Source organism: Brachionichthys hirsutus, chromosome 18, assembly GCF_040956055.1.
Source record: "Brachionichthys hirsutus isolate HB-005 chromosome 18, CSIRO-AGI_Bhir_v1, whole genome shotgun sequence".
NCBI classification, from domain to species: domain Eukaryota; kingdom Metazoa; phylum Chordata; class Actinopteri; order Lophiiformes; family Brachionichthyidae; genus Brachionichthys; species Brachionichthys hirsutus.
The window spans coordinates 11,404,336-11,426,565 of NC_090914.1; the positions used below are offsets into that span (position 1 = coordinate 11,404,336).

At 47.6% G+C, this 22,230-nt stretch overlaps 3 protein-coding genes across 4 annotated transcripts; all 3 read right to left on the bottom strand.

Annotated features, from left to right (window-relative positions):
* Nucleotides 1-2,235: 2,235 nt before the first annotated feature.
* On the bottom strand, nucleotides 2,236-11,682 carry LOC137907517 (guanine nucleotide-binding protein G(I)/G(S)/G(O) subunit gamma-7). 2 transcript variants are annotated; one of them, XM_068751861.1, is made up of 4 exons: nucleotides 4,602-4,677; nucleotides 3,202-3,290; nucleotides 2,518-2,633; nucleotides 2,236-2,374 (listed from the first exon to the last, which is right to left on the bottom strand). In XM_068751861.1, exons 3-4 carry the CDS (start codon nucleotides 2,596-2,598, stop codon nucleotides 2,249-2,251), a joined length of 207 nt encoding a protein of 68 aa, XP_068607962.1. In that variant the 5' UTR covers nucleotides 2,599-2,633; nucleotides 3,202-3,290; nucleotides 4,602-4,677; the 3' UTR covers nucleotides 2,236-2,248. The 2 variants fall into 2 exon arrangements, with proteins under 2 accessions (XP_068607962.1, XP_068607963.1); XM_068751862.1 differs by lacking the exons at nucleotides 3,202-3,290; nucleotides 4,602-4,677 and adding an exon at nucleotides 11,669-11,682 and having other exon boundaries at nucleotides 2,249-2,374; nucleotides 2,518-2,599.
* Nucleotides 10,097-11,259, bottom strand: diras1b (DIRAS family, GTP-binding RAS-like 1b). Its single transcript, XM_068751856.1, has 2 exons — nucleotides 10,951-11,259; nucleotides 10,097-10,384 (listed from the first exon to the last, which is right to left on the bottom strand). The coding sequence occupies exons 1-2, from the start codon at nucleotides 11,257-11,259 to the stop codon at nucleotides 10,097-10,099; spliced, it is 597 nt and encodes a 198-aa protein (XP_068607957.1).
* Nucleotides 11,683-18,305: 6,623 nt separating the features above from the next.
* Nucleotides 18,306-21,773, bottom strand: zgc:101744 (Receptor expression-enhancing protein 6-like). The gene is made up of 5 exons (XM_068751857.1): nucleotides 21,560-21,773; nucleotides 19,665-19,758; nucleotides 19,376-19,514; nucleotides 18,904-19,072; nucleotides 18,306-18,796 (listed from the first exon to the last, which is right to left on the bottom strand). Exons 1-5 carry the CDS (start codon nucleotides 21,672-21,674, stop codon nucleotides 18,759-18,761), a joined length of 555 nt encoding a protein of 184 aa, XP_068607958.1. The 5' UTR covers nucleotides 21,675-21,773; the 3' UTR covers nucleotides 18,306-18,758.
* Nucleotides 21,774-22,230: the final 457 nt, after the last annotated feature.

The following is a 22,230-nucleotide window of genomic DNA, read 5'->3' on the forward strand; positions in this document are numbered from 1 at the left end:
ATAATGTAGCTGAATCAGGCACAGGTAGAGCGAAACCGAAAGGTGCTTTCAGTGAGTGACAGTCATAATAAAAAAAAAGTGATCTGGCGCTGTATAAATAAAACTGAATTGAATTGAAACAATAGTGAAAGTAGCTTAACAAATTCTTCACAAGTAAACAAATTACAACTTTTGCACACTTCCTAACAAAACATGTTAATTTCCAGCAGGCGGGCAGAGCTTGTCAGCTGTTTGTGTCATTTAGGGAAGCTAAGCTAACATGTAGCTCGCTGTAGTTTCATATTTACTGCGTAGACAAGAAAAGGGGATAAATGCCAGAACAAATTGAGTCTACTTTTTTTTTACCCATCAGGATACAAAGAAAATCTCACCTCCCCGACTCCCAACCATCTGAGCAGCAGGTGGCTCCTATTGGCCCAGCGGGGTCACCCACCCTGACAGTCCATACGCCCCACCATGAAGACCCCGCCCAGCTCTATCACTCCATGCCACTCCTCAAAAAAGCCTCGCCCAAACCCTCAAATCAAAATACTAAGCTCCTTTCTGTCAGCAATTAACTGTCGAACGCGATGCACGACGACGTGCATGCGTTGTCTCCTGGGTGCATGTTGTCCTTGCTGCCTGTTTCTTCGCCAACACTTGAGGAAAATGTGCTACGGTGTCCAAGGAGAGACCACTAAGTTGGTTTGAGCCACTTTAGGTCCGCTGCTTGTTTGTTTTAACGCATCCCTCAGGTGTTTGTATTTTTATCGGTTGTTCAACCATCCTCTGATTTCTCAGGCATCTAAAACCTGACAGAAAAACCCTATACAGTAATACTTAAAGACAGACATGATCCTGATGGAACAGAAGAAGAAAAAACATTCACAGAGAAGGACTGGGTGTTCAGATTTTGTATCTCACAAACACTGGACTGACCGGGATCCATGGACTCAATAGAAAGAAGAAACTCAAAAGATTAAACCCAAAACGGCTACTCTTCAACTTATCGCTTCTGCACGTATCTGAAAGAAAGTTTACACGGTCAATTTGTTTCCCTTGACTTCAATTTTTTTTAATGTTTTTTTCAGAGAGGAGAAGCATTCAGAAAAAGGAGGGACCCTTACGGAGCTCAAACCAGCTCTATCGGGGAGACCCGACGCTTTAACGAGGTCGCGTTTATTCTCATCCGAATTGAGGCCAGAACAAAAGACGGGCCTTTACTTTGAGACTTCTCAGTCGGTCTCGCCGTCTCGGGGTAAAGCACAGAGATGCTAGATGTACAGTAGAGATCCCAGAACCGGATCTCCTGTTCCATTAGCAGTTACCGGCAGACCTGATCAGCCAGGGGTTACACCTACGTCAAAAGAAAAACAGCTAGAAGAAAATGTACATTGTCTTAATCTGTTAAGGAATGCTTCAACAAAATATCAAAACATACATTAATTTCAAAAACAATTCTTAAGAAAAACGCGGTAAACGTCCTGGGTTAATAGCTCGAGTTCTGTATAGAGCAGTTCACCACGTCCCCCTCAAAGATACAGATCTGATGTCAGCCTAGGCGACGAATTCGACCGGCGGCAGCCAGAATGAGCTGCAGCGGACGCCGTGGCCGCAGGTCTGCACCTGAAGACGACTTTCTGGACATGTTGGCACAGGTGGAGGTTTGGCCAAAGGCTGCAGACAGCCATAGTGAGGCCACAGGCAGAGAAGGACCGTTCAGCCAGGTTTGAGTGGGAACATGCTAGCCCGAGAAAAAGGACTAGGCTTCAGCCACTCGCTCCGAACCTGCTGTGATTTAGAACCCTACCTTTATAATAACAGAGCTTTTAACGGGACACCATTTCGTGTTTGGCACGGTTCTGTTTTGTCGCCCACATGCATCCTTCCACTCCTCGCCTATGGCCCTGCTGTCCGTCCTTTCCCCAACCTTTGATTTCATGAACGAAAGAAACAAATCATGGTCGCCTAAAAGGTCAATAATGTCCAAATCCCTTTGTCTTTAAACTGAGATGATGCATGTTGTTAATTTACCAGCGTACATGAATATTAACGAAGCACCTCGGATCTTACTCAGAGATACTGATCTCAACCACTGCCAGTACGAAATACCTGCCCCCTAGCGGCAGCTCAGGGGTATGGCACTTTTCCAGTGGTAATTTCACGAGTGTGTTTCTATAAGAGAGTGTCTGTGTTTGAATGGGTCTGTTCTGAGGGGAGTGTGCGTCTGTATGTACGTTACTGTGTGTGCAGGAGGAACAGGGCGGAGCTATAGGATGATGCATGGTTTCTTGTCTTTGAAGGGGTTTTCCGAGGTGGGAACCCCAACCAGAAGAGGGTCGCTCCGAGCGTGCTGCTCACAGTAGCTCATCAGCTCTGCTGCTGCTTTAGACACCTGGTCCGGAGGCGGGAGACAGGTGGGGGATGCCAAGGTGGGGGGTGGGGGGGACGAAAGGGAGGTTAGATTTAGTATGGATAAAGGAAAAGGCAGGGGAGAGAATAATCAAATCAGTTTCACACATACAATTATCACCTTACCTTAATACGCTCAATCCCGGCTTCGATCCGCAGCTGCTCCACTAGTTTCCTGGCCTGGGCGATGTTATTAGTGGTAGACATGCTGATCCATCAGACTGCAGCAACACCGGAGAAGACTGGAGGACGGAGCGTTAGAGGTTTACTCCGCCTTTAATGGTGGAAGGTTTCATCAAAGCTGAGCAGGAGGAGTCTGAGAGGGGCCACGCTAGCGCGCATCGCCACCAACACGAGTACAGTTTTAAGAAGCCCTGCTTCACAATGTGGTAGAAAATTATTAAATACAGGAAGCAAAAGGCCGCTACATAATAAAGTTGGAGAAAACAATATTACTTTTCAATGTAATTGACAAAAGTCAGTTTCTTTGACATTGCAAAATCAAACTGAAACGTTTTGATACATGCTATTGTGCAGTACTTCGCTCTACACAGTAAAAGTATATAGTACTGTAGATTGACTCGGAACTTACTTTAACTTAGTTTCGTCCTGCACCCGTTTTCCATTTTGACTAAAGACTGTCAGATATTTCATGTCAATGTCTGGGAACTGCGTTGACTTGTGGACTTGTAAGAGTAAAATGTGTGATTTTTAAAGATGGCGCTGGACTATTTTAAAAGCATCTGAAGCCTCTTGTCTGCCAGTCGAACCTTCTGCGTATTATCACAGGTGTGGAGACCCTAGCGTTACCTGGCTGATGAACACGAGCGTGACGCGGCGTGAACAGGTCCCACGTTGATCCACAGGTGGAGGGCGGCTGCCTTCAAATGGACTGGGCTCTGAAAAAAGAGCCTGTGATGATTACTGCTGTTTGAAAGAGTCAAATCTTTATTTAAACAGTACCAACTTGAATAAACAAGTATTTTCATGCATTTGTCGGGACATTAAAACACTTTTAAATCTCCCTTTGTCCTCCACGCATCATCAGGAGTGTGGCCTCTCAGTGGGGGCCTCTGTCTGCGCCCCCCCAGGAGGAAATCCTGTTTTAATTACTCCTACTGTGGAGCAGCTCCCAGAATCATGTCTGGAATTAGGTCTATTAATTGAGTGTGTGTCTGCACACGCACACACACACACACACATCAATGAATCCATTCACGTTAAATATACAACATGTCTCAGAGAGATGAGGATCAGGACACAATGAAACCAGTGTCGGTTCGGCCCATTAACACCCGCGACTATGAAACTATAACTTCTAATAGACAGAACGTGAAAAGCTCATGGAGGTCATTTCACGCACGCGCTTACCTGTCGAGTTTACAATCAGCAACAGATGCGTGCACGCGTCAAACCCGCGGCAGGGACCTGTCCCAGCTAGAACCATAAAACTTTCGCACCTTCGGTGTCCCCCTGAGCTCAGAGCTTGGACTTCTTTAGCCTCTTGACTTTTAAACCCTCTGCTATGGCGCATTCGTTAAAACCACCTCAACCCCCCGACGGTCACAAGTCTCCTCTCCGACCCCCACAGACGCAGCAAATGTTCGATCCCCGACTCCCCGGGTCCACAAATCAACCACCGGAACCGGGTCGGCCCTCAATCTTATTGATCCCGTTCTCCTGAGCGCCGATCGGGCCCGCGGCTCGGAGCCACGCAGCCCCCCCTCGCTCCTCCATACAATGCGGGCATTTTGCTGGATAGAACAGCGTGTCCGCACTCTCACGGCTATCCGCGCACACTCACACGCGTACGCGCATGCAGACCTTGCGCGTAAAGGCAGAGCCCCCCGACTGGAGCGCTTCGGGTCTGTAAACAGGCCTGGCCGTTAACCGTGAGAGCAGGGTGGTGACATTTGTGAGAGAACAGCCTCCGGTAGCCGATAACGAGCCAATCCAGCGGCGACGGGCACACGCCTGCAGCGCACGCTTAATGCCTGACTCAGGATAAAACCACCGGGGTGTTTTTTGGATCCGGTGGCTCGGGAGTCCTCACGTCAGTCCGCTGACCGTGTCGCCAGTCCTGCCGGTAAGGGGCTTTGGGAAACCGGATTCGTGACACCGATGGAGCAGCCGGCCTCGTCGTCGAGGCGCACGGACGCGTTAGAAATATTAAACACCGGGAGAAAATGCCCAAATATCTCCGAACTCACCTCCGAACGCGCCGGATCGGTGATTTAAAGGGACAGATCCGCTGGTTTCTCGCCCTCTCTGCGCGTTCACTCCCCGTCTTTACCGAACCAAACGCCTCCCCCTCCGTTCCTTGTCTGTCCACTCCTCTCCCCCTCCCGAACCCGTGACGGCACCTTTAACCCATGCATGTCGAGCAAATGGTGCCAATCCTTGAAAAACAGGAGATAAATACACACAAATACACACAAATATACTGCACGAATAAAACGCTTCCAAATTCGATTGTTCACCAAAACATATAAAAACATGTTTATTGTATCTCAAGTCGTAAATGTTTTCATTCTCCCAGTAGAAGGATCAACGCTCATCCATAAATAATGGAAATAATAATTCTGGTTCCGATTCCAGGCAAATAAACATAATTTATTTTAATTTATTCAAATGACCCTGTTACATCTGAAAAGTCTCCCTTTATGGCTCTAACAGTTCTTTTTGTAAGATTCGCTGATGGATTCTGTGCTTTGAAAGATTTCAGTGCGTGTTTCTTCCGTCTCTTCTGGATAGCTTGTTTTATGATTCAAGCTTTGCATGAATTTAACTCTCAACTCAAACACAACTTGAACCTGTGGTTAAAGTTTATTCCTCTTTAAAGCTGGAGGAAGATAATGGAACCACCATGCCTGAATTTAAAACCAATCAGATGCGAAGGGAGCGGCTCCAGTGCCTCCAGCTGGCAGCAGATAGCAGCTGTATATATAGCTACATGCTAAAGGTCTGTAGCTCATGGGATCTCTGTGTAAACTGGGTTAAAGAACACAGGAATGACGTCAGACCCTCCACCTGCAGCTTTATTGCACACCTGTCCGCTGGCACCAGGTGGCGCTGTTGACCCAGCATTAGCATCCATCATTTCCGTGGAGGTGTGGGTCGACTCTGGCAGGCCTCCTCTGCTTCAGCCGACCCTAACCCACACCGCCACTCACAGGTGCTGCGTGCTGATTGGCTCAGGGCGGTGTCTCTGTGGTGAATGGAGGTCTGGATCCCTCAGACCCCCCCCCCCCCCCCCCATCCATCCATCCCACCCACACAGGCTTCTCTTTCCCCCACTGAGGCTTGTCTTGGACCTTGATGCTGTGTATTTACATGCCCATCATCCCAGCGGAGGGGTTGCCACGGCGACCTTGGGGCAGAGACTTCTTGTCTCTTTGCGTTGTAATACTCGCCGCCAGCAGCCTGGGAGACCTCCGCCTGTCTCGAGGCATCTCTTCCCTCCCCACCAGAGTCACATGATGCGACAACCGTTGTCAACGTCACTAGGTCTCCATGGCAACCGCACCAGGCATAGCATCCCCAGTAGATGTGAGGGTTAAGAGAGAAGTGAGAGTGAGAGGAGGGGTGGCAGACTGTGAGCTAGCAGCGCTCACTCTTCTCTCTTTGTGTTACAGTATAGAATAAGATAACGGCTGCCCCCGTATTACGAGGATGCATTTGAGTTATGAAGGAAATAAAACCATCACAGCCGTGTAAGGAGCAACTCGGACAAAAGAGAGAAACGCTTCTCGGTTCACGTTTTTATTAGGAAAATCATTTTGCAGATTGGATTATTATTATCATCTATATATGTTATTTTCAGTTATTCAGAGGATGCATCAGCACAGTATATCTTAATAGGAAGACTATTGCTAGAATAAATATCTGTACATCATAAATTATAAATGAAAAAAGTCACAACAGAATAAAAAAATAATAGAAAACCAGTGAATGCTTAAAACGAATGAACCGTTGGCAAAGAGCGAAGCTGTGAATGCTGCTGAGGAGTTCATGTGAAAAACACAAAGATGATTCACAGTTTGTGTCCTTGTTCTCATGCTGGCTGGAACGTGCATGAATGAGGGGCAACAGGATAGAACCGGACGACATCACCACAGTCTAAGTGCCCCGCCTCGTGCCCCAGCCACACAAACATCACCTCAGAGTCTGAGGCAGTAAAGGGCTAAGCCAAAAACAACAGGGGCACAGGGATGCCTTCCCCCTTTACAGGACCGTTATCTGCCCTCGATGGGGGGGAACGGGTTTGGGGGTGTCCCATGACAAGACTAGAAACTAAAACCTTTATATAGCTTACTGCCTGCCCTGGGTTACAGCCTCTCGGGGTCGTTTTAGCCATCCTGCCGGAAGAACATTTGCAATCCAGGTTTTCCCTGCTGCACAAGAGTCCAGCATCACGACCGGTTTGGAAGTTTGAATCAACCCAAAAACAGCTAAATAAACCATCCAGTCAATCCTGCGTCGTTTGCGTCGTTTGTCCACAACTACAGTTTAGTTAATCAACTGATATTGTCCACTTTGGCTCTCCGTAGATTCCCTCTTTCAAAGTCAATTGGATGTTTGTTGCCCAGAAAATTCAAACTTTTAATGACTTGATGACAGCTGGAAAACTGGACTTTTCGGCCTCCTCTGCGCTCTGTCAGTCTAAATAGGAGGTCCTATTTACACTTATCTACAATCAGACGTGAGCAGGATTGGCTTTTGCAGCCTCACAAAAACACCCACGCACAAAAAAAACACACAAATGAGGGTGAAAATGAAAGAAACTACAGATGCTGATGTCTGAAACAGCAAGCCTGTGTGTGTGTGTGTCCGTGCTTCTGCCTGATTTATATGCGTGTGGTTGCGTGCGCGTGTGTGCGGAGGTGTTAGAATAAATGACTCACATACAGAATGTGTCTGCGGGAAGCTGCAAACATCTGACAGGATGACGCAACGGCATCACGCAAACAAACACGCGGGAAGACCGGAGTGATCAAATGCAAATGGTAAGATGACTGCGCACGAGCACGACTCCAGACGCGTTCACGCTCACACAAACACGCACGCACGTACGCGCGGGGCAGCAGCAGTGAATGTGCGTCATTGACGGATGAGACGAGACGCGCCGTGAAAGGGCACAAACCAAAAACGCCACATATTCCCTCACGCACGCCTGCCCACACGCACGTAATCGGATCCTACACGGGGCCACGTTTCATTTCTATTAATAGATCAGCTCCCTCTCTCTCCTGCTTCCATCCACGCCGCCTCATTGCCCCCTCCCTCCCTGCTGGATCATATTCCACGCAGGAACACAAACGACGGCGGCGCACGTCAGCAGAACGACTGATTGAACAAACATGCGTTCGAATCCGGCAGCCAGGGGCGTCGAGCTGATATCTATATGAGGGGGGGGGGGGGGGGGGCTGCTGGTCACATCAGACCAGAACCGTTCCAGCTTTGTTCAGGGAGCCGATGTTAGAAATCACTCCATCCTTCAGGCTAAAACAAACCAAGACGACTTCAAATAGGGATTGTTGTTGTTATTTAAAAAATATAAATTGATTGGATTGGAGGGGGAGAGGGGATCTGGCGTCCAGTCCCAAACAGGTGCAGAAGAGGACACATCGATGAATGTGGATTCAGTTGGATTTCAAAATAAAATACGAACGGTGACAGCTGTGGAGTGGATCCTGTGGTTACATATCCACATTGGCTATTATTTGTCTGATCGATCCGCAGGGGATGCAACAAATACAATATAATATTACAGTACACAGCAACATCGAGCCTCCTACTGCAACATTTCCCTCGAGGTCAGCAAGTGGGCAAAGTTTTCCCTCACTTGGGTAAAATCTTACTCGAGGCTCTTAGGAACATTTCATTCAACTATATGCATATTTACAACGAGCCCATAACAGTTGCTATGTGGGCGATGCCGGAGGGACATTTTGCATGATGCTTATAATTGATGCTGATTAATACGCCGGCCTTCAAGTAAAACATCGCCCTAAAGTCAGTTGTTGATTCTGCGGCAGACAGAAGGAACCGGATGGAAACTGTTGCTGTGCTTTTTTCTTCATCACCTGTTCTTTTTTTTTTAACCATCCTTCACCCCTATTTGCCAGAAACGCCGGAGAGAGATGGGCGATCCCGTTGTGGCGACGTCACCCCTACGTTCAGCGAACCCGATATCCCTGTCGTTCAGCAGAACCTCAACCTCATTGTGCCATGAACCACACAAAGGAAACGCTTCACACCTGCGTCATGACGCAGAGCTACACCTAGTCGTGATGGAATTGTTCCTCTGTGCTGAGGAAAGAAACGAAAGAAGAAAGTTCATGTACAAATAGATTTGTTGGTAAAAAAGTCTTGTGCTTTTGGCTGTCCTGACTAATACTCAGAGCTGCTGGGAAATAAGGGCGTGTACATGCACTTTGGACATATAAGATATATTTAATGTTAAGTGGAGATCTTTAATACACAATATAGGCAAACAAATATGATCAATTACATTTGTGTGTGTGTTTGTGGTCTAAAGTGCAATGTGAGGGCCGCATGTTCTTCCTATCGGTAAACTGTGTTGCTCGGATTTACATTTGACTTGACGCTTGTTACATGAATGGATTTATATTTACGTGCGCGACCCACAGCCCATGTCCTATTTACAGAAACCTGCGTGAATGAGCTTGAGAGGTCGCGTGACCGACGAAAGCGGAAACGGAATGGCCGATTTCCATCATTTTTGCATCCAACCGTCGCTTCCTTTAACTTCCTCCATGTGCTTTTTTTTTCTGTGGATGGTTTATAACTTAGCTTTTAGCTTTTCAATAAAAATTGTGTCAGAAAAAAAGAAAAGACGAAAAAAAAAGGCTTAAGAAAAGTGCCAAAAACAAAGTCACATTCTGAAGCCGAGCCCAAAATCACCCACTTCCAGCTCACCCCATGCAGGATGAGTGTCCCAGAGAGTCATCTTCAGACAAGGCAGACTTCTTCATCTTCTTCATCTGTTCCCACGTTTAATTCATCCTGATGACGTTTAAAAGGATTGTTGCGTGCGCGCTCCACCCTCCACTTCAAATCCACAGATGAGTCTTAAACACAAAAGCTTGAGAAAGGAAAGAAAGTTTTCTTCGGGACGAGCGGATTCCTGCAGCCGATGGAGGAGTCTGCGCGGAGAATGCGTGGAATGGCTGGAACATCTTTAAACATCCCGCGCTTATGTACATCGGAGTCTCCTCTGGGACGCGGCGTGGACGGCATTGGGGGTCCTGTGCTTCCAGCTCGGTGCGTGTGCTGGATGAGTAATCTTCACTAACCTTTATCTGCTGTAGCAGGGCTATGCGATGGGTGGCTGCGTGTCGAGGTGAGGGAGGATGGCGCATGGGTTTCGCAAAAAGCCGACGCACGCACGCGCAGTTTCCTTCTGGAGGAACCTGATTGCTTTCGGCGCTCCGTCAACCCCCTCCCACCCCCCAACGCTGCTTTTAGCCGGATGCACATGGATAAAGTTCAAAACCGAAATCCTGTGAGTTTTCAAATGAACGTCTGAGTGGCGTTCCGTAAACGCACCCGCCAAACAGAGGAAGATGAGGATGATGAGATTCCTGGCGTCTTCCAGACGTTTTGCTTTGAGTGAAGCATCTCGCGCGTCTCTCTACTTCCTCTCTCCTCCTCCTCCCTCCAGCTACCCCAGCTCCGGGGTTTACATCACAACGCATTTCCCCTTCAGTCTCTCTGCGCGGGACTGCTTCCCCGAGCGTTTGCCGTCGATGTTGAGGCTCATGTTCCTCTTCTTGTCCAGGTTGAGGAGCTCCTGGAAGAGCTCCGTCACGTTGTGATTGGTCTTGGCCGACGTCTCCATGAAGGCGCACTTCCACTGGGTGGCCTGGGCCTCCCCATCTTTGGTCTCCACCTCCCGCTGGGTCTCATCACTTTTGTTCCCCACAAGCATGATGGGGATGGACTCGACGTTCCCCTTTATGGCCAAGACCTGCAGCAGGGGAAGAGGTTATTAAGCTCTGCAGCCTTTTTCCATTAATTAATCAATAGTACTTTGGGGGTATGGATAAAAAACAGAATAATCAGCCATTTGGATGTTTAATGCAGGAACATGTTTGTCTTTGAACAGTTTTGTGCTACATTTTCATGCACAATTCAAATTAAAGTCATTACCTCCAATAAGGAGCTTCTGTTTTTAACAGCGTTTGTCTGTTTTTAGCAGGACCATGGAAAAACTGCTGGATGGATCTTGATGGGGGGAAAATCTGAAGATGGGTCTAAAATGGATCTAAATTCTGAGACAGATCCAGATACCCGTCTGGATTTTCCCATTTACTTATAATGGAGGCTTTAAAAAAAGTCCTATCTTGTAAATTCACTCCCCAAACATCCCAGTCATAAAGGGGTCCGATATGAACCATCATGAAACACGTCTTCTGGTTCTGATCCAGAATGAGGTCAGGAACAAATATTACATTTTAACATTAAACCCATTTGTGGGTTCAAACAGGTTGCCATGGAGATCCCTGAACACAAACATAAAGCCATCCTCCCCACCTGTTGGTAGATGGGTTTGAGCTCCTCCAGGGATTGTTTGCTGGTGATGGAGTAGACCAGGATGAAGGCGTGACCTTTGGAGATGGACAGGCGCTGCATGGCCGGGAATTGGTGGCTCCCGGTCGTGTCTGTGATCTGGAGGGTGCACACGCTCTTGTCGCAGCTGATCACCTGGCGGTAGGTGTCCTCCACTGTGGGGATGTAGGTGTCCCTGAAGGTGCCCTTCACGAAGCGCAGGACCAGGGAGCTCTTCCCTACTCCCCCGGCTCCAAACACCACCACGCGATAGTCGTTACTCTGCTCTGGCATTCTGCCCCCCTGAGGCTTAAGACAGTGTTACACCTGTTGATGAGCAGGGGGGCATGGCAGGGGGACGGACGGGGGGGGGGTGAGGGAGAAACAGAAGTGCAGGATAATATTAGCAAAGATGAGTTTTAGAGGGATTTTAGCGAGTGAGCTGTCAGCAGCTACAAAGCAGGCGGGGGGGTGCTGCTGATGGGACCGACCGGCGGGCGAGAAAGCACTCAAACTGTCCTCGTGGTCTGACCATGAGCCAGAGTACAAATTAGAGCGGATGAGGCTGGCCAGGCTCCAAGTATTCCACCTGACGCAGACGCTTTTCTAATCAATGCTATTTGCAGAGTCGCCGTTTCTCAGATGAGACCCCAAAAAAGAGCGGAAGAGTTCCAGCAGCAGAAACAACATGAGCTCAACTCACCTGGTTACCTTCACCATCAGAACAGAGCCCTCAATATTTGTGGCTTCTTTCAGTTCCCTGTTTCGGTCGCTGTTGACCACACCTCAGGGCGATTTGGAGTTCGCCAGTGTAGATTTCTGCAGCGTGGAACGAAAAAGAAACGAGGACCAAGACAGTCCAGTCGTCTGCTTTTTTATTGATAAGAAATTTGCAACGCGTTGGAGGTAGATAGTTTCACAGGCTGAGCGACTATAAGTGGCTGATAGACACAAGAACCCTGAATACTTATATCTTCCTGCAGGAGGTGGAGCTTTCCACACCCATAAAGGTTGAGAGGGTTTGGTCTGGTGAATAATATGCATCTACATCCGATCCTGATTCCTTTTCCCAGGCTGCTCTCCAGTAATCAGTCTTTACTTATTTCATCACGGCAGGCACAAAATATCTAACAGAACCCATGCAGACAGAACGTCCCGGCTCCTTAGGATGGATTTGAACCTTTTAGCAGTGAGGCAACAACGCCACCTCCACATTGCATGATAAATATTCTACAATAAAACTCCTCACACTTGATCTTCTGTTATCTCTTAGCTCTCCTGTGTCTCCTACATCTGATGCTTTATTTATCTGCTGTGGCTCTAAATGTGCTTTAAGGTCTTATTGGGATGTGATCGTGTGCTCCTCTCTGGGCCCCCCTGCTGATGAATCCGTAAATTGACATCAATACCAGATGGAATAAGTGGATTTCTGTCACAGTGGAACCGCTGGAGCCTATTGACTGAGACGGGTCCTGCAATTGCGTCGCTATAGGTTCCAGATAACGTCAGGGATGAATGGCGTTCACAAAGAGCCTGCTGAGTCTTATAGGACGGCTGTAGGGAGTCTGTTTTATACACAAACACACACGGGAAGTTGCAGCGTTGTCGTCTGCTCATCATGGAAAGCAGAGGAAATAGTGAGGAAAGGTGTCCAACGATTCAATTAGACCTACTTCCGCTGTAATACCACTTCCCGCCACTTGGAGCAGAAACAGGACTCAACAGGATGTGGAGTTGGGTTTTGGTGACGGTTGGATCTCCAAAGGAAATGTTTGAATAATGAAGAATATCCGCCTCTTTAACAGCTAAATTCGGACTCAGCCGGATTCTGGATCTGTTTTAGCTGAGATGATGGATAGAGAGAAGCGTGCCGAGGCCAAGGAGCTTCATGTCATCTATAAAAAATAAAATAGTTTAATAATCGTGCAGTTTCTGTGCTACAAATAAACGTAGACAATGATTTCTTGTCCAGTCTAATTCATTTTGTTACCAGAGCAGAAACTGCGTCATGCTTTAAAAAAATGACTACGGAACTGGAGAAAATAAAGATTCCACACCTTGAAAAATGTATTTCGCGTCTGCGCTGGAGCTAACCCGTTTAAACTGAAGATGTATGCATCTTTTAGTTAACCTCCCACTCCTCCTCCTCGGTTCTGATGGATGGGGCTCGTCTATCTGGGCCCTGTCAGTCAGTCCGGACTCTCTTTGGTGCCTGTTGTTCCTTTGCTCATCCAAGCCTGCGCTCTTTCACCTAAATTAACCCACGTCAACAGCTATTACGCGCCATCCTGACGCACGCGTCACGTTTCCGCTTCTTTGCTGTTCGTCCTTGACGCGAGCCCCCCCCCCCCCCCACCACCTCTTGTTTAATTCAGAATAAGAGCTCTGCAGTTCTTAATGAATTAATGGTACACTGAATTCATCTGCGGAAGCGCAGCCAAGTTCCATTAGCAGATCGCTTTGGCCCGTCAGGAGGAGATGAAACGCAGCCTCTCCGTTGACGGATTTCACCGGGAGAGCCACGAAATGTCACCTTTAGCGAAATATGCACATGATTTCTCTCTAGAGCCATTTATTCAGCAGCACAAAGGAGGCGCGTTAACCATCAAACACGACGCAGAGCAGCCCGGTTTCTGACCGGGATTTAACGGATGGCGGCGAGGATAACGTGTGGCTATTCTGCAACACACACACACACGTCACAATGTCTAAAAACTGCACAACGCGTCTGCCAGACTGTCAGAAAGTGTGTGTGTGTGTGTGTGTGGGGGGGGGGGGGGTTAAATATTCTAACTAACTGGAGCCTGAAATTTGTGCACGGTTAGCATCCCAGCATGCTGATGTTCCTGTGGCGCACGGTTAGCATCCTAGCATGCTGAGTCAACGTGATGTGCAGCATCAGAGGGCCTCAGCGTGCTCCAGGAGCTGCATGGAGTCTGACAGAAGGACTGCTGCTAACCTAAGTCCTGGGAATTGGGTCAATGTGGGGCAGCCCAGGAGCACGGAGGAGGTTAAGCTCAATGATCAGCCGCTAAGCCGAGCCCACAGAGCTGCAATCTCCTGGACAGTCTAACACACACACACACGAACACACACTCCATGCAGCTAAGGCGGTGTGTGGATTCACACCAACAGCAGACGATCACAGCAGCCGAGCCCTACGGCAAGAAGAAGGTTGAACCCATTCTCAGTTTAAATGTCTTAATAGTTGGACTTCCCAAGCCCAGGTAGGAGATGTGGAACATTTATGTGTATATGTTGCAGCTTAATTTGGACCTCAAACAGATAACTAGACGATCAATTGCAGCAGCTTCTGCAGCCAGCTAGATGTGTTAGCGCTGAGCGTTAGCGTAGCGTGACCCAGGGACCCTGGGATTGCCCCATATGGCTTCTCCATAAGACCCTGCTATGAAGACAATAGCAGAGTATACTACTGTATAGTAATACATAGAACCCTTTCAACAGAGAAATGATGTGTTTGTTTTCAGACCTGCGGAGCAAATTCAGATTCATTTCTCTATTCTTGGCGTGGTGGAGGTTCCTGACCCGACTGGAGCACTAATTACAGGCCGGTGCTGGGTGATGCAGAGGTTGCCTACGGCGACAGATGCTGCCAGGGTTGGATTGACTCAATCGTTTGATCCTGACAGCACAGATGGGTGGAAACAGAATCAACATGGAATCCCAGCCCCAGGCATCCCATGATGCAACTGGGATTAAAGGAAGTTGTGAACTTTCAGTTTTCTTTCTCATCTTGAGGTGAAACAGATTTAAAGGTGGACGCTGGCGTCCCAAATACAAAGCAGGATAACCCAGAGGTCAAAAGGTGCAAAACGAGCAGAAGAGTCGTCCTGGCCTTTGATTGGATGTGTTCAAAAACACTGCCTAATATGGACAAGCTGTCAGATGAGCAGTTGGGTCCGGCTAAAACGCTTTAGCATTGATCTGTTCCTGTGTTGAAGCGCAGGTTATGCAGCGTGTTGCTATTCATAGCTCAGAGGAGCTCATCAGCGATGCTGCAGCCAGACGTCATGAAGACAGAGACGAACATTCAACCGACTGAAGCTCGAAAGTCACGCTGATTCCATCAGGAGACAAACGGCAGCTGAGCTGGCGCCGTCGAAGCTTTGTCTAATGTTTCCTTTCAATAAAATCAAGTGTGAAACAAAAAAGCACAAAACTAGGAACGCGTGCAGGAAGACGAGGCGACGCCTGATCAGAACTCAATATGCACGAGCAAAGTCCTCATTCAGGACTTCAGTTTAACACGTAGTTAAATCAATATTTTCATAAGAAATAATGAGAATAAATTAATAGGCTGCAAATATTAAACCGTAAAGATGCTTGAAATAGAATAAATGAATAAAATGATTGAAAAAAGGCAGGAGTCTGGGGCTCCGCAACAAAACATATACTTAATATATTGTATTTTATAAAATACATTTGAAATGTAAAAATATTGATTTGTTTAAGTGACTAGTATAATTGTTAATAAATTTTTTTCAATGTATTATTGTATTTTAATGTATGTAATACTTATTATTCATACTTATTTGAGCTTAACAGTATTTATTTTCTACAGTAATTTTATATTAATTGTAATTTAATTGATTCATGTTTAAATCTCTAATACCTCTTATTAATACTTATTTAGGTTGTATTCTTCTTATTTTGTTGTTGCTATTTGTCTCCTCTCTGTCTTTCATTGATTTGATTGGGTTTTTTTTATAAACGTAATAATTATTTGTAATAAACCTGAACGACAGGATCACGTGGTCTCCCTGAATCACAGCCTCGAGTTCATGAAAAAGAGTAAATCATGTCAGAAAAACACACAAAAGATGTTGTTGGATGTTACAGAAGCCTCTGATCCTACTATTATGGGATGGCCCACCCATCCTCCATCCTGGACCGACCCACGCCTGCTGTAACATGTGCGTCCCTATGCTGCGCTCAACCGCACTCCAAAGCTTAAGTACCGGATTACGGTCATGCATCCCTGCAGCCCCCACCACGCACGATCACACTCGAGACGTGGAAGTGTTCAACGCACACAGGAAGTTGAGTCACATGCATCACAAGCGTCCAGAAGGCCCGAGTGATTCACGGCTCCTCTTGCGTGCAGTGCGGGCCTCGTCCCCGCAACGAAACGAGGATGGAGGGTGAGCCGCGTGATTCGCCACAGACACCGGGCTTTATGCGTCACGCTGGCGTCAATATGGTAGCTGTGGTGTGACGTCGACGTGCGTGTCGTTGGTAGAGAAGAAGGGTTGGACGCAAAAGGCAATCGGTGCGCAACGCCATTACCGACCCGGTTCATTCATAAAAACCTGCGGATCGCCATCTCGCAGCAGTGCAATCATTCCATTGTCGACGCAGCCCCCCCCCCCCCCCCCCCCCCTCCCTCCCGCTAAACATGTCTGTGCGGGTTTAAAGGCTACAAACCGGGATGATCAAACGGAAATGTGCGCAGTGCCACCGCGATAGAACCCCGACAATGACGTCCCGTCCTGGCCGCGGGCAGCAGGAGTCGTGCGTGTGCGCTCCTCCGCCAGGCGGGCGGGCGGACCGACCCCGGCTCCGCCACCGTCTCCCGTCCACGGAACGGGCGGCATCCCCTACCTGGTGTGACGTAGAGCTCCGCGTCGGCCGCGTCCTCGGTTCAGATGGATGAAAGACAAGCGCCGGACGCGTCTAAAAGCATCTTATTGTGTTCGCGTCGAGCTCGTGCGTCCCGGTGTCCCGGTGTCCAGCGACCACTGAAGACTGTCTCTCTCGCTGCCGTTCTCCGGAGATAGGACGTGGGAGGTGCTACCGATTCCCGTCTCCGTCCACACTTCTCGGTTCACGCGCCTCTTCGTGGCTGGACGCCCGACGAGCATCGATCCGTTTCTGGTTTACCGAATCGTTGATTCTGGATTTGATCACGGATTTTTAAAATAACTTTAATCTGAAGAAAACCAGAACCCGTTATTTGGAACATACTGAATATTGAATATCGACACCGGTCCTCGTGCGTCACGTTAACGTCATTTATATTCACAATCATAAAACGTGACCGAAGTAGAAATAAATATTTAGACGAATTTAACCGGAGACAAACAAATACCGAAAACTGATGTTTACCGTCAAAGCGACTAAAACGAGTTTCAGTTCATGTTTAGAATACTTTCAGGTAAAGCACGCGGCGTGGATTAGATATATGTAGTGGAAGTACACGAAAGAATACTGTGAGTTTTTGTTAGTGAAGGTTTGTTGTATAAACCTATAGCGCTGACGCCTGTCGCTGTCCGTGGTGCTGATCCGGGATCAGCACCACGGACAGCGACAGGCGTCCACAGCGCTAGACAGGAGAATACAATACTATACAGTAGTATATAGTACTGTGCATTACTATACAGTAGTACACAGGAGTATATAGTACTATAGAGTAATACACAATATTATACAGTATTCTCAGCTTCAGCTTGAATAGTATTATACAGTGTTATACAATGCAGGATACACTAATATATAGTACCATAGAGTAATACACAATATTATACAGTATTCTCAGCTTCAGCTTAAATAGTATTATACAGTGTTATACAATGCAGAATACACTAATATATAGTACCATAGAGTAATACACAATATTATACAATATTATATAGTATATACCGTAGTAAACATTGTTACACAATATTACAGCAGTATACAGTATTAAAATGAAGTATTTGTAGTATTATAGAATTAATAGTATCAGCAGTATTATTAGTAGTACTATATTATTAATATACGGTAGTATACACTTATTATACAGTACTAAATAGTAGCATACAGTATTATATTGTATACTATATATTGTATAGTATTACATGGATACTTTAGGCTACACAGTATAGATATAGAGTACACATATGTGATAAAAGTTCACACAGACGATAAACCAGGACATATAATCAGCAGCCCACTGATATGCATCAATCCATATATCTATTGATTTAGACAGTGACTGAACCCAATAAATGGTGTTAGATCAATAAACCATCGGCTTCCAGGGAGGGGCGGGACCACGCCCAACGCTCAGACTCGTCTTCAAACCAGACCTTACCGGATGGCTGCCTTCCTCTCCCCGCAGCGCCGTCAACACCGCACCGGCTGCCATTTCCAGCGTTTCCCATCCACCGCACCGACACAAAGGCCGTCCTTTCAGGGGCCCTCGGGCGTGAACAAGGGGCCAAAGAACTAGAGTGGGTAGTTACGCTGCCTGAATGCTGGGAAATGTACTCCGAGCTGGAGGTCAAGAGATCAACCGGGGGGACTATAGAGACAGTAACCGGAATCACGGGTTCGTTCAGAATCCAGTTCTTTATTATCATAAATTAAGACGCGAAAGACACAAACGGTCCACAAAAGAGAGAAGCTTCATTTGAGCCTAAAAAGGGTTTATGAGCCGTTTGACACGCAGGACAAAGAAGACATCAGCGTTAAATAGTTCGTTTAATTATCGGTTAGAAAAGGCTTTAAGAGTTATTATCGTAGCCTGAACTTCCTGCTACGAACGGCTCAGAGAATGAATCCATCAGGAGAGTGAAGGAAACCCGCAGGCACACGGTCACGTTACAACGATACAGGGCACAGTCGGAGCGGGTCCGACTGTTCGGCACCGACGACAACCGCAAACCGATGGCGGGAACAAGCAGATCTATCTTAAGAACAGTGAAGCTTCAGTTCGCAGCATGGCGGGAGAGCTGGTAATCATCATCCTTTGGGGGGGGGGGGGTAAACGACACACGGCCCTCCGCCGGCTCTCACTGGTCCTTGTCGTGGTTCAGGGTCCGGTTAACAGCTGATGGAGCAAAGCAGAGGAAGGAAGACTCGAGCCGGTTCTCCTCACAGTTCTGCGTTTGGCTGTCGTGTTTGAGACAAAGGACTTCTAGCCGCTATGCCACCCACCCTCCTTTGTGATGGCGCCGGTTATATCCTTGGCCTTGGAAGTCAGATCGTTGACCACGCTGTCCATGGCGGACTCGTGTTTCAGGAAAAACGGCCGGATCACACGATTGTACAAGACCGAGGAGCCGTTCCAGGAGACGGGGGCCATGCACCAGATCAGGAACACACACTGAGGAGACAGGAAGCAGAGCTCACAAGCAACAGCAGCCCCCTGATAGGCTGACCCGCGTCACGTGACTCCGCGAAAAGCTGTCCCTAGAATATAGATCCGACCCCTGTCCTGATTGAATCAGTTTCAGCTCCCCATCAGCAGACGGCGCGATGCAACAAGTGTCCACAAGACGGCGCTGTCGGACAGCTAGAGGTTAAACTGGGCTCAGTGAAATCAGAACAAATACAGGCGACATCTTTATGCAGGTACAGTGATTAAAAATAAAAGTTAAAGCCCCAGACCAACTGAAGGTCAACCTACCTTGCTTATATAGTAAAAAGGGAACCAGGAGAGGAAGACGTCGGAGAACGCCTCGGCGATGCCGAAGAGTCCGTAGACGACCCAGTAGGTGAGCCACTGCGTGTCGTCCTCCTTGTTGCTGCTCTCGATGGCCTTGATGCTGAATGAGGGGGACACGTTTCATTACAATCATCTTTGCTGCGTGGAAAGATCGCTTCACCCGCACAAAGTCATCGACTCCTAAAGTTCAGCAGTTATTTCTAATACTTCCTGCTTTTTCATTGAACACAGATTAATAATAGATACATACGAGAAATAAGCCGGATACGTGAAGCCAATCAGGTTGCAAAGCAGCGACGCGCCGTATCCGAAGACGAGGTAGAGCGTGACAACACCGAGGAAACCTGCAGAGGGAGGAGGAGCCACAGGTTATCCAGATCCTGCTAAAGTCAAGCTGCAGCGGAAAACAGAACCAGGATCAGGATCAGGACCAGGATGTCAAATACTCCATCGCTTACTTTAAGGTGTCGTAATATTCAGCCTGTCGTCTCACAGCAGGAGGGCCCATAGGCTCCGCCCCCACAGCGCTACAGCGAATGGACGTGTGTATTTATACGCCACTCATCATGTCATCAATAATCCAACATTCATTATGATTGACTAATCTGACAATAAAAACCATTAGCATCTCAAATATTCAGTTTCACCTTTTAATCTGAAGCAGGTCTTATTTATTTAGTCCGTGTCAATACTTCTACGTGTTGTTGTTGATCTTTGTCACTTGTTGACAAACATTTTTAACCGCTCAAGTCGACTTTGAGAGATGCTAGCAGCCTGCTAGCCATTGTAGCGTGTTCATGCTTCATGGTGCGTGATTCTCAAAGGTTTCCATCTCTTCATTCTGGATTTCACCACAGAGCCCGTTCCCCCCTTTATCCCGGCGCAGATAAACGTTGATCCCAGCATCCGATCAAATTTCAACTCAGGTAAAACCGGAAAAACCGGCCGGCTTGATGGAGGCATCGCATCCTGGGGCTTTAGAGCCCTGGCTTTGTGCCCATGCAGGGTAAACAGAAGATCCACGCAGGCTGATGAAGACTTTACAGTCTTTAGCCTCATCTTCCCTGTCGCTACTGAAGTTCCAGTTTCACGAGCAGACATCTCTCACTGGCGAACGAACAGTTAAAGGGTTAAAGGACGCCGCCGTTCGGCCCTGGATCAGGGCAGAGTTCAGGGTGACGTCACCGTGAAGCAACAGAGGCCGTCCTGCAGACGTGATCAGAGTTCACGCACGAAAGTCTCGCCCCAAAGACGACAGGAGGGGCAATAATCATCTGCCCCGGAGCTTGCACCCGGTTCCACCTGACTGTTTGTTCAGGGAGCCAGTTCGGTGCGTCTGGACGCAAGCAGCGTTCCTCGGCAGCCACCAATCAGCCAATCAGATCGATTCAGGATCACGAGCTTCGTGGAGCCGGAAGGCACCGAAGTCACACGGTTAGCCGCGTGACGTCATTACAAGCCGCGACCACCAGGCGGGGCCGTACGAGAGGTGCAAGTTTATTCCTGATTTAATCATCACTGATCAAGGTGTGAAGAAAACGTCACTTCCTGCATACCTGCACATACTTTGTTTACTTCCTTTCTTGTTTTCTTCCTGTTTCTATTTCTGTGCATGTTTGTGGCAAACAAATAATAAAATAAGAAAGTAAATAATCACGTGACAAATATTTGTGAATTTAATATAAAAATCAATGAGAGGATATTTCACCGGTGGGTGAACTTTGGTATTCAGCCTCGAGCCGCTACCGGCGTCACGTGACGTGAAACCACACCGAGTAATCGGATACTCATGTAACGGGTGATGGTGATGAATATAATTATTGGATAGAATGTTAGCGTCCAAGTACAGTCACACAGTAGAATGTATTACAGTACAAGTACAGTCACACAGTAGAATGTATTACAGTGCAAGTACAGTCACACAGTAGAATGTATTACAGTACAAGTACAGTCACACAGTAGCATGTATTACAGTACAAGTACAGTCACACAGTAGCATGTATTACAGTACAAGTACAGTCACACAGTAGCATGTATTACAGCTTCAAGAGATAATTGGTCGGTCTGCCATCTAAAGGTGAAGTTAAAACCCCAGCCCTTTCGTTACCCCCCAGGAACGTTACTCTAAATGTTCCCGTTACTCACCCACGGCGAGGTACTCCCTCTGGACCCCCGTCCGGGCTTCCAGCGTCGCCAGCTGGTCGGTCACAAAGTTCTTCTGGTGGAGCAGAGCCACGAAGCGGTCCCGGTACGAACTCATGGCCGGACGTCAAGTAGCGCCGGACAGCCCGGTAACGAGAGTAAAAGACGCGTTCCGTTAGAAACGCACGAAAGACAAGACGGGAGCGACTTGTCTGAAGACGAAAGACGAGCCGCTACCGGCGGACTGGAAGGAGACGCCGACGAGCTGCCGTGGCAGGGGGCGGGGCTTGGAATTTAACAGCCGACCAATCAGAGAGACCCTCTGAGGAGCGTTCCCCAGAACAGGTACAGGTGGGACGGGTCGTGGAAAGAGCGCTGAGGAAAGCCCCATGCAAATAAACGTTTCCCAAACCCCTTGTTTGTAATTTATTTTGAATTTAACTGTATATTTATTTTCCTTCTCATTCTTTCCTTCCTTTTGCACATATTAGTGATTTTATATTCATCTCTGTTGGATTTCCTTCTATTTTGATCTCTGAAGATGTGAATGATTTGATTTATGTCGATGGGTGAGGTCTAACCAGCTGAGGATCTGACCTACAGTACCCTTTACCACCTGTGAGGGGCGCTCCAACCGTCGACGAACATTTCGTAGAAGAAGAAGGAGGAGGAGG